Here is a 12,401-nt window from a genome sequence, read left to right as displayed (position 1 = left end):
AGCTTGGACGTCGGTCTTCTGCATATGTAGATTTAGAAACAAGATAAAGAATTAGAGTAGTTTGAAACTGTGCATGGGTAACGAAAATAGTTTCTCTTTTAGAGAAGTTATCTCAGGCGTAAGAAAAACCTATCTGAGTGCCTGAGGAGATTTACATGGAAAAAGTGTTAAAAGGTAATTAAAATATTTAAAAGTAAAGCAATTAGGTTGTTAACAAACGTTTCCGTGTCAAGGAAGAGTTTCGAAAAGATTTTTCTGCATTATGGCAGCCCACTCAAATTAAAGGCAATCTCGACTAAAAAAGGGTTTTGGGCCTAAACTATAGTTAATGACCTTGTGAGCATGTTTCAAAGTTTTAAAGTTGATACTTTTCCACGTTGTTCCCAAACGTAGGGTTTGAATGTAGTTTTAAAATGCCGGGTTGCCGCTATGTTTTTTGCACAATGTTTACCGCGAAAATTTCTTACTTACTGCGTGGTCAAAACATCAACATGGCGTACTAAGAGAAATTGATTTTATGTAACTTCTGTAATTTTCTGTTGTTTAGAGCCGGAGTACGCCAGTTGAACTATCATTGAAAACTGGTTTAATCTGATTGGTTCCGGGAAGGAGTGGAATTTTCTCACCGGCCCGGCGGGCGAAATCCTAGCCTTGGTTTTGTGGGCTTGTGTGATGACTTTAAATTTCTATTTTTTTGACACCGAATCCATTTACATACAGAAGTATGGAAATAGAATTCAAATAAAAATATTGCTCTTTGAAACGTTCAGTTTGTAAGTCGCTTTAATACTACATTAGGTATCAAGCGCGGTGCGAGTCAACAATTAAACAAGTGATTTCAGAGAGGAAAGGAGAGAGAGCAAGAGCGAGGAAAAAAAAAAAAGTCATTTACCAGCTAAGGGTCGGTCCGCGACCTCGGTCTTGAAAAAGCTGCCCTCGGCCTGTAGCCTCGGGCAGCATTTTCAAGAACTCGGTCACAGTTTTTTGCCAAAAGGACCTCCCAGCTGGCGAATAACATATATTTAACTTCGCTCTGACGTCATAATATTGATAGTGTCCTTCAGTCGTATGATGAAGTTATTTTGACGTTAAGGAAATGTGGGAGATTTCTTCGTTTTTACTGAACTCATCTCCAAAATTGTGTACAACTATGAGTGTCCTGAACATTTGGTCTCTTACTTACCAAGCCGCTCAAGTCTGCGAACAAGAACATTGACAGACGGACATTTATTAAATTTTCCTCAAGCAAAAGAATGCAACTGAATTTTTATAAGGGGTAAAGCTCTCGAGAAGGTGTTCAAATCACCACGTTTAAGACTTTAAAACCGGTTTTACTTACAGGTGTAAAAAACCATTTTTAGCCCTAATTGTTTTTCTGCCGAGATTCCTTTTAAGTTCGGTGAAAAGGATGAAACCTGTCCTAAGATTATAAAACCTGACTGCATGGTACAATAATAAAGCCTTTGTTTACAAACTGTTGTATAGGGGAATCTTTGCTTACAATTTTTGCCTCATTCAGTGGCATAAGCCCATCGTTTTCTAATCTACCAGCCAAAAAAGCAGTACTGAGTATTGAGAGTCCATTGCATAATGAGCTATCTCTGAAACTTTGAGCGCAGTTTTACCAGATCATCTCTGAGTAATGAAGAAAATTCAGAATTTTACAAAAGTTTGAATGGGCTCATTAGAGCTTTTGCACAGTTGTTCATGGCTAATAATTCGCTCGTTATCAAAGCTAAAAGGCTTGTGATTGGAGATTTAACCAAGGTTAACACGTTCTTTTACCTTTTGAAGTGAATATGGAAATAGCACAGTGCTTTCCGTCAGGAAACTCTGTTAATGAGACAAAATTTAAACAATGACGTCAGCAAAGATTCGCCTATTGTTTGGGACACAATAGGTGACACACAGATGGCTGGTTTGCATGGGCTCAGAAACAAACTTAAGTTCCAAAAAATCGCACTAACTAATATGAAATTGGTTTTGCATCTACTGGAGCCAAATTGTGGAACGAGTTAACTAATAGTTTGAGCAATGAAACGTCCCTGAAGAATGATTTGTTCTTGAACTCTATCTATCTAACGAGCAGATATGGTGAGGAACACATATATTGTGATTTTTCATTGTTTCAGGGTAATCAGGAACGAATTCCATGCAGGACCGATTTTAAGAAAAGATGACACACAACTTACCTTTGTGTGGATAGCTTTTGATATTGTGGTGTACTTTTTATTGATTCCTGAGAGACCGAAAACAAGTCCACTTTAAAAACCTTTTATCACAAAAACATCGATAGAAGCTAAATTTGCCTGAAACGTACAAATTGGATCCTTTTCAAGTTACCCTCCTGCTTCTCAAAAAACAACATATGACGATCGTTCGCTTGTTAATTCATTAGCCTTGTTTGTGGTATTGATTAAGTATTTTGGCAGCGGAGCCGCAAGGGTGTGAGAAAGTCACACTGGTGGCTCACATGGCGGCAGTGGCTACGCCGCCAAAATAGGGACTTTAAGATCTACGACGTAGTTGCGACGCGACGGCAGCGAGAACGTCATGCATCTCAAATTACAAATTCGCGTTATTGTAATCACTTCGTGACTATTTCAGCCTTTTTAATATGACAAGGGTGTGGTAGTTCCTCTAGAACGACACTGGTCGGTACGGCGCTTAATTTAGGGGGAAAAATGAAAATTTATCCTCAAGTGCTGAAATCCTTGATAAAACCTCAAATTTGGGTATTTCACGTGGTTGTTTTGCAGACGACGGCAAAGAAATGGACAAAAATGAAACACGCACGTGTAGGGCGTGGAAAGCTGTTACTTTTGTGACTGAAGAAAGCCTCATTTACAGTAGCAAGTTTTCCATGGCAAGTTTTCCTTGGCAGTGTAAATGTTAATTTTTTCCTTGACAAGTGTCCTTGTTGAAAAACTAGCACGCTAGTTTGTGAACTAGGAACTTGTGAAGGGTGATATTTGCTAGTGTAAATTACTTGTCCAGTGAACTTGTCATGGAAAACTTGTCACATTTTCCATTTACACTACCAAGGAAAACTTGTCAAGGAAAACTTGCTAGTGTAAATGAGGCTTAGCAAATGAGCAAATAGTCCATTTTACAGTTGTGTGCTTAGTTACCAAGCCTATGAATGGAGATGTGGCTGGAGGTGACCTTGTTTTGATAGAAACCTCACTGCTTTTCCTATTTAAATTTTTACTAATTAGCATGACAACAATATCATTAACTCAAGAAAAGGATGGAGGTCTGTATCACAGCTATTATCAACACTAGCCTCTCTTTCAATTAAAGGCCAGGTAACTAAGCACACAAATGTAAAGAGGTCCATTTGTGACGCCCTCGTTGCCGTCGCCGTTGTCGTTGCTTAATTTCCCTCATATCATTGGTTAAAACAGGGAAAATAATCGTGCTGCACGTGCGGCACTCCCGCATTTTAACAGCGACGTGAAATTGCAAGATTTGAAGCTTCGACGACAACACCGAGTGTACAAATGTGAATCTTTTAGTCTCTATTTTTACTCTGAAACCCCTTGTACCAATTTATTTTTAGGATACTTCGCCCCATTCTAAGTCGCGAACTAGATTGACTTAGCACGAAAAACTTACGGTAGTGCAAAGTTATATTTTGGGGTGACGTTTTCGTCTACGTGGCCGTCGTAGATCTTAAGGTAATGTTACACGAGCCGTTTTTTTATCGCAACATCGCTGCGTAAAACGCTGTCTCCAACAAGTTGAAAGTTTTTGACTCGCTTTCAAAAATCTACAATATTAATGCCCGAATTTTGTTTGAGTTGGTGCGTGTAACACCCCCGCCGTTGACTTTTGACGTAACATTGTCCCAGAATGCATCACAGAGAACGATATATGTGGGCTCAGATGTTGCAAGCAATGTTGCGTTAAAAATCGTCTCGTGTATAACATACCGTTGCCGCAACAAAGTTGTGTTAAAAGTTGTCTCGTGTAACATGGATTGGTAATTGGCGTTAAAATATCACGTTTAAAGTCCCCAATACTAGCTCGATGCACCAAACAAGTAAGTCTGCTCTCGGGCGACTTAATTGGTATACTGAAGTTACCCTGTTTCCCAGAGCAAGATATTTATGTAGTGCTTTTGAAAATTTCATGCGGAAATCATTAACGGAAAATGTCTTTCCCCTCTTTTAAGCATATTTTTTGTTGTTGAATTTTCAATAAAATCGACCTTTATCCCCTGCGCACAGTGTGTGTCACTTAAACCAAACTTGAAACTTCGCGTGCGGTCGTTATCAGGAATAATTAATTAAGAAACCTATGTTTTTAAAAGCGTTCTAAATCTGAGTCAATGAAAGGCCTTTGATATAGCAGGTGCAGATTAGAGTTAGGGAAAGAAGGCAGGGGTATCCATAAAGATCTCCCACGAGATATCAGAGAGCACTCTACTAATGGGCTCCTGACGAAACAGATCGGCTTTTAACCAAAAGCAATTATGGTAAAAGTGGAGTAGACATGGATGCAATAAAAGGGAGCTTAAGCACGCGTGTTTTTGAGACGCGGGAAACAAACGGAAGTGAGCTGTTTTCCCTTTTAACTTGTTTTCACACAATCACATTTATATTGCCCATTAGAGATGATTAGTATAAAAGTCTGAGAGACACCACTGTCCTGGCACGTGAAATTCTCTCTTCCGGTTGCCGCGTACTTAAGCTCGCTAATGTTCACCTCTCATCTTTCTCCAGTTGCGCGAGAGAGCGGTATTCAAAAATAGCTGCATCTCATTGTGCCCTTTGTCTTGAGTACCGTCCTCGCCTGCGGCCTCGGGCAAAGTTCTCTTCCGGTTGCCGTCCGCGTCTAAAAAAACTCGCGTGCTTAAGCTCCCTGTTTCCCAATACGGACCTCCCAGCTGGTTAAATGACATGTTTATTCTTAGGTCACAGTTCTCGTCCTATAATAAATTGACCCTTTTAAGTAAACAGCATAATTTACCTGACAACGAAATTAGCACGAAGAAACAAGCCAACCACAGGAGCATCACAACGGCGAACTTTACCAGGCGCACGAGCATTTTGATTCGGAAACAAGACGAAAGAGAGCGATAGGATACTTGCTGTCAATATAGGGACTGCTTTTCTAGCGGAACTTCCCAGTTCCAAAGGACTTTGTGTGCTTTGAAAAAGACAAAACGAGAAAATTTTTAGTCATCAACGTGTGGAAGAACGTGAAAACGTTTCGTGCTTAATTGGCAGTGGACAATTTTTTAAATCTCAAATCTACATTACCTAGCAACCACAACCTAGCCTCTTGCCTCTTGCGTTTGCATTCCACTGATATGAACCGGGGAAACGCAAACGATATATAGACATTATAAGGAGCCTTGAAGTACACCCGCTCGAATAACGGATCAAATAGCTTCCTTTTTTCTATGACAACTCTCTGTTCTCGGTTGTTGAGATCATCTTTCCCGACACAATTTAAATGTGCATCGTTACACAACTTTTGTGACAGTATGCCGTGCGTCCTTCAGTCAAATGCCTTGGCGAAAACCAGGGAAACAACATCTACATACCTGCCTTCATCTGCTGTGGAGCTTTTAATCATTGATAGCGTAACACCACTAAGTGGGTCACACAAGCGTCCCCTCACAAACTCAAACTTCCAGTCTGTCAGGGAGCCTTATGGGAGTGTACAGTATCATAGTGATGGAATGATCGATAATCTTGAACTACAACCTTAGCATTGGCTTTGGAAACAGGAATGACATTAGATCTTTTCGTGATGAGGGAACTTTTTTACTTGACGACTTTAACACCATAGTTCAATAGAGGTTACGATAATTCCCGTCTACGCACTCTTGGAGAATCCAAGGAGATATACCGTCCAACCCAGTTTATTTGGATATTCTCAGGTCTTCTCACTGAACATTATTTCTGAATGTAGCAACGTCCTGCAGTAGATGAGAATGTTCTGGCTACATCACAAGGAAATTCCATAGGAACAGATGTTCTCACCGAGGAAAAAGAAACCAAGAATTTGGTAAATTTCGCAGAGTTGCCCTTGTGAGCATACGTAACAATTTCTGGTAATCTCTTGGACTTAACTTTGGTGAGTGGAATGACAATCAATGAAAATTAACTACACTTGAATTTATCACATTATGAATGTAAGATAAGGTGTTCCTTAGACTATCAAAGTCGGCGTTACTACAACAACTGCAGCATATAGCAGCTTAGGGTGTATGGTTCAGTAGCCAGTAAACCAACACTACCGGAACTCGCTTGAAATTTATCGAACACTTAACCTGTATAAAGGTGCAGGTCTTGACATTAGAAAGTCCTATAGCATTCTAGAACTGCTCTAGTTAAAAGAGCTCTATATAGTGCGTGATTAAATATAAATTAAAATGGTTGACATTATAATTTAAAGTTCTAGATATCGCATTCTAGAACCGCTCTAGTTATAGTTATATAGCATTCTAGATAAAACGGTCGTAAGTGCAAACTTCTAAAGTTCTAAGTTCTAGAAGTCTCGTAAACCTTTAGCTTTCCATTTACGGTACAGTTAACTACACCTTTTACGAGATCGTGTGACGAATATAGCGCTCGACGTTTAATATTGCAGAAATTTATAACTTTTAGAAGTTTTACAGCCCCGTATGTAGCAGGAGAACTTTCGTGGTGGATCAGTCCGACTCCATTCTTAGGATAGATAAGGCCGAGCTCTTCCTTTCAGCAATTCAGGGTGGCAATTTCTCTTCGAAAATCGATCTTAATTTTACCCTCAACGGTTTCTTGCAAAGTACCCACGCTCATTTTGAAAGTAAAAACAAAACATAGTGTTCGTGATGCTTAAGAAACTTGCATGTGATGTGATTTTATCATTAATAAACTGTCCGGTGGGCGATCTTTCAAAAACACTAAGACGTCGATTCAAGGTGATTTGTTTTGTTAAACCATAGCTATGTTTAGTCTATGGTTAAACTAAGCCAGAAAGTACGAAGAAAAATCGCCATCAGTGTGCAAGGAATGTGCAAACTTAAGATCCTTGTAGATTGGACTTAAGGCGAACAAGCATCTTCTGAATAGCATAAATTTTGCCAGATGCTCCTGTTGTGTTTCAATGAAAAATAATGACTTTTTATACTTTTAGATACTAATTTATTATGTATGTTTTGTATTTTTAAATGTATCTAATTATTATTGTAATTAAGAAGAAACTTACACTTTGTTTTCCTAATTTTAATTTTATATTTTAATGTAATTGTATTTAATTAGCTGTAGTTAAGCAGGTCCACGTCAGGACGTCGGTCTTGCATTGTTAAATAAAGACTTATGTATGTATGTATGTATGTATGTATGTATGTATGTATGTATGTATGTATGTATGTATGTCAACTATGCACAGATAGAAAATTATGCATGAAGCATTTTGCCAACGGCTCTATTATTCTCGTCATGTCAATTAGGTGGCATAATGTTGTTTCCTGGCCAACTAAAACTGCATCACTGAAGTTCATCCTGTATTTAGCATGCTAAGATACAATTCTGAAACATACTCATGTCAATTACGAGGAGACGTGTAAGGCAATTGCTTGCGTGATATTGCGGATATTTCTTTGTTGAAGACAGTCTCTTTACATTATCGAGACAAAGGAAGTGTACTATTATAGTAAGTTCTATGCGTTCTCTTGCCCCAGTTTTCTTCTAATTTTATTTTATCTTCATCTCTGTTAATTTTGTTTTCTTAACGTCTGCCTTGTCATGGTTGAGGTGTGGCAACACAAAGGCATCGAAATGGAAATGGCAAAAATGGCTTCCAAGCTTTTCTTTCGCTTTAACGCTTGCCATGTGAACACATGTTTACCATAGCCTGAGACAGGTAAAGTTTCCTCTTACCTTTCTTGTAAATCTACTTCATAATATCTGGCTAAAGGTCTTTCTAAGCGCTAACCTCATCACCTCTTGTTCTCGCTCGTTATGTATCCTTATGTTACGAAACAAAGTGTCACTGATCAAGCGTGATGAGAAGTCGATAATGACCGATGACCCAGTTTGTGTCTTCTTTTTGTCATGGCTGTTTTTGACCATAACAACGTTCTTCTTCAAGATCCAGAAACATGACTGAAATGCTAAAATACGTGAACTTTTAAGACCAGTGTTGTTTTAGCTGATCGAAAAAAAAAGCGCCACTTACACAGACTGTCACAGTCGTAATGATACACCGGCTACATTTTCAAAATATTCATCTCTTGTCTTGCATTTAATCCATTGACTCCTAAAATGGCCCGAATTGAGGAGTAAAATCGTTTGGCGTTAGACAGAGTAAAATCTATAAAGTGTCACTCCTAAGAGCCAATGAAATAAATTGGCCCAATTTTCATACTTCGATCTTGAGGCCACAGTAAAAATGTTTTACGCGCTTTGATGAGTGCAACCATCTTGAGTGCCTCTTCATTCGTTCCTAGACCTAACACTTGTGTCTTAAATCGTAAATGTACTGACACAAAAAGCGAGGTCACTTGCCGATTTCTTTTTCTTTTGCTTGAGGGTAATTTATTGTCGTGTATATACTGGCTCTAAAAATATGTTGGTGCCCATCAATTATATAAAGCATACAGCTTGACTGTCATATTTGGTGTCTCATGGCCTGCATTACTTAGATAAAAGCCAGGAAAAAAGAAAAAAAAATTTCCGGAAAGTGGAAAACATACCCTTTCTATTGATATATTGTTTATGGTTGGGTTGACAGACCAAGGGGTCGATCAGGAAACATAGTTCCTTAAGGCAATGTCCTCAAATTTGTTCAAGTTTACCGGAATCTTTGAAATGTAAATATCAATGTTTTTGAATATATTGAACAGAGGGAGCCAATATAGAATAAGAACAAAATATAGGACAATTACCACGTTTTTTGTTCAATGACATGCAAATACTCAGTAGTTGTGCTGGACTGCGAATGGAAGACCACATTTACGTTATAACACCTACACTGTAGGCTGGTACCATAATTAGAAGTCTTCCCGCCAAACTGCTAAGTTTTCATAACATATCAATTCTCAAAGAGGATACTCTGAAGTGAGAACGAAGAAGGTTGTTCAAGTTCGCTTCAAGAGTTTTACAAATATTTGACCATGGTGATCCACTATATGTCAACTTTACTACAGATGTTTACTGGCAATGAAAACACAAAAAGGTCTTACAGAGTCCCTTCATGTCACAAAGATTGCATTCTTGGTCGAATTTCATTATATTTGGTTATTTTAAGGCCACGCATTTTTTAGTTGTTACTCAAAAACTCCTTTCTCTTTTATATTTTCCAATAAAAACCCATAAAGAGCTAAATATGTGCGCCTGATAGCGTGAAAAATCTCAATGAAGAGGCGTCCTGGCATTTTAATTTCTTTTTCTTTTCCCAGCAATGCTAGTTTTTTAGGGTCTAGTCTACTGCCAGGCCCGAACTTACGCATTAGACTAAGTCTTCTGGCACTTCCCAAAATTGCCAATATTAAATAACCGATGCAGCATGTTGCCAAGCGTTTTCATGACCTCTCGAAAGCGCATACACACAGCAGCGATATGGGTGATGCCACGAAACATCCGATGTCGGACAGCAATACTAGTTGCAGAGCGTTCAAATCGATTTCGTTGACCAGTCTGTCGATCGATGAAACTGACATTCCTCGAGGTTGTTGTTGTCCCTTGCTCCACGCAACTAACCGAACCTGTATTGGCGTTATCTAGTGGGAATTCTTGTTCAGGGTTATCTTGTCGTGGCATGTCATGACCGCATCAAGATGACTAGTAACTGCGGAGTCATTGCTAATCATCGACATTGCATTTTCATCTAGATAGTGGCGATCTCCGGGTTCCGAGCAAACTTGTCTCCTCTATGAGCTGATTCACTGTCCTGGGGAAGGACATCAATGCCATTGGGAGAAGGTCTGAGCTAATGTTCCCCCTGGTTTTCTGAGTAGTGGCCATTATAGACCGTCGATAAAGGGATGGAAGATAATCGTTGAAAGTTATGTTGTGCACCGACGCCCAGAGATGAAACAACACAGATCTCAACGAATGAAATGATATATGAAGCTATGATACTGGCATTTATGAACGTAATTTTAGCACTTGTGTAGAGAAGCATGAAAAATGCAGGACTTCAACGTTGACATATCTCAAAGTTGAATAAACTAGCTGCTGTATACAATGTCAACTTATCCCCGAAAGTTCTGTAGTGGGCCATGCATATTAGGTACTCCTCGCGGTGCAGAAAACACTGATAATGTCTCTAAATTGGGAAATTCATTTTTTTCTGTCTATTCGATCCTATATTGAAAAGACAGTAGGGGAAGAAAACCCTTAATGTTTGGAGGGGTTTCCCTCATTTTACAGCACCAAATGAAGAACTTGGCAATTAGGAAACAGAAATTGATTAAAACATTATTATGACGTACGTGAAGAGCTTTCTGGTTTCAATCCTGATAAGACCGTCATACTCTTTTGGTAAATATCTGGTATGATGGCTTTCTCTTTCAACCACAGTAATAAATCATCCCAAAAACAAGAAAGAGGACTTTTTACAATTCCAGAAGAGATGACAAAGGTCTTCAGGGAAATCTCCGCAAAAGGTACAGTTAGAATTATTTTTAAGGCCAATTTTTGTCAAAAAACAATTCGTCGGTAATATTCTATGTAAGAACCTTTAATGAAAGTTAGACAATTTAGTGCTCTTGGTGCAGCGAAAAGCTAGTTTATAGGCGTTTCTCCAGTCAGGTTTATGGCAATTTTCAGATTCACAGTTTGCGTCCCATTTTATTTGGCTTTTTTCAGGGTTATTAGTAGGCTCGATTACCAGCCGCTGTGGAAATCGAGCCTAGGTTATTAGCTTTCATAGATATGAGCTTTTTATAAACCAGTTTGTTGGCCTTTCGTCTTTAAATAAAAGAACTATAGAAATTCTCGTGTCTTTTTTCATTTGCTTCTTTTGTCACAGGGGTTCTAATAGACCGAACTGAAGATACGAGTCCAAAGAAGGTTAATGGTTGTCTTTGTATGTTGTAGATATTCGATACCTCGGGTAAACTTGTTGTGGTCCCTCATTATGTGTTTAACCTTAGAAATGTCTTTCAAAAATAGCTTTTTGTAAAAAATAGGTTTGTTCCCTACTTTAATTAATGAGTTGTGCCATAGAGGTTGTTCCAAGAACTGATTCTGCGATTTGACCGACCTTTCGAAATTAACTTCTGCCCAAATACTCAGAATTTCTCGGATTAGGGTGTTGTTTACATCAGTTATCTCCATAGTATCCTTTTTATTGAGGTTACCACTGAAAAGAAGCTTTCCACCATATTTCTCGAGTTCTTCCCCAAAGAAGAGTTTCCATTTTCCCATATTTTCCGCATCAAGATACTTTTTTACCCAAGCTAATTTAAGGGATTTATTGTACGAGGAGATGTCGATCATTTTGAGCCCCCCTTTATCCTAACTGTTAATCAAAACACTACGTTTAATCTTATCTCCTTTGTTATTCCATAAAAAATCATAAAATATTTGTTTTATCTCTTTGAGAAATCTTTCGTCAGTTTCCAGTGGCCCTAATATATAGGGTAAATGTGAAGCAGCTAAACTCTTAAGAACAACAATTTTTTCTATCAGTATTAATCGTCTAAGTTTCCAGCTATTTAAAACAATTCGATTTTTTTTTTTTTTTAATCATAATTGGTTCTCAAGGTGATGTTGGGATCTGTAGAGAGCCAGACACCCAAAAATTTAACTTTACTTTCGTTCCATGGGATATTTTTTTCTGGGAGAAGATTTTCTTCTTTACCTACACAAGAACCGATCCACAATGCTTCAGTTTTTTTATACTTAATTCTAAGGCCGGAAGAGAGACTAAAACTCTCAAGTAGGTGAAAGGTAGCTGTCAAGGATTCTTTCGTTCCATCAAGAATAAAGTTAGTATCATCAGCGTATTGGCTTAGTTTTATCTCTTGATTATTCACACAAATTCCCTTGATTATATTATTCTTTCTGACTGCCTTTGCTAATATTTCGGCCGATAAAATAAAAAGATAGGGAGAAAGAGGACAGCCTTGCCTGACCCCTCTTTGAAGTTTAAAGGTATTGCTTGCCCAACCATTGTTCAAAACGCAGCTCTCTATATCTGTGTAGAAAAGTTTGATCCAATGAATAAAAGATGGGCCAAACCAAAATTTTCTAAAGTTCTAATAATAAAGGTCCAATCCAAGGAATCAAAGGCTTTTTCAAAATCAACAAACTGTCTCATATGCATGATTTAGTGCCTTTAACAAAGGTCCGGCTATTTCGTTCCAAAAAGTGCTATAGAACTCTGCCGGGAGGCCGTCACTACCAGGGGATTTGTTTGAATGCATGTCTTTAAGCGCTTCAAAACATTCTTGT

At 38.4% G+C, this 12,401-nt stretch overlaps 1 protein-coding gene across 6 annotated transcripts in view; it reads right to left on the bottom strand.

Moving 5' to 3' along the window:
- Positions 1 to 8,752, bottom strand: part of LOC137993350 (carbohydrate sulfotransferase 11-like) — a 10,794-nt gene extending 2,042 nt beyond the window's left edge. Inside the window, exons 1-6 of one of the 6 annotated variants that reach the window (XM_068839127.1) lie at positions 8,179 to 8,313; positions 7,936 to 8,113; positions 4,975 to 5,154; positions 2,193 to 2,239; positions 1,786 to 1,833; positions 1 to 18 (exon numbers count right to left, since the gene is read on the bottom strand). The exon at positions 1 to 18 is cut by the window's left edge and continues 2,041 nt beyond it. In XM_068839127.1, coding sequence (XP_068695228.1) covers positions 1 to 18; positions 1,786 to 1,833; positions 2,193 to 2,239; positions 4,975 to 5,053 — 192 coding nt within the window. In that variant the 5' untranslated portion in view covers positions 5,054 to 5,154; positions 7,936 to 8,113; positions 8,179 to 8,313. Of the gene's footprint in view, positions 19 to 1,785; positions 1,834 to 2,192; positions 2,240 to 4,974; positions 5,155 to 7,880; positions 8,114 to 8,178; positions 8,314 to 8,367; positions 8,527 to 8,695 lie in introns of those variants that run through there. The other 5 variants (XM_068839126.1, XM_068839128.1, XM_068839130.1 and 2 more) reach the window with 5 other exon arrangements.
- Between the last annotated feature and the right edge of the window lie 3,649 nt (positions 8,753 to 12,401).

The sequence above is a fragment of the Montipora foliosa genome, chromosome 2 (genome assembly GCF_036669935.1).
Source record: "Montipora foliosa isolate CH-2021 chromosome 2, ASM3666993v2, whole genome shotgun sequence".
NCBI lineage: Eukaryota > Metazoa > Cnidaria > Anthozoa > Scleractinia > Acroporidae > Montipora > Montipora foliosa.
The sequence above is the reverse complement of the archived record's forward strand: the minus strand, read 5'-3'. Positions and strand labels throughout refer to the sequence as shown.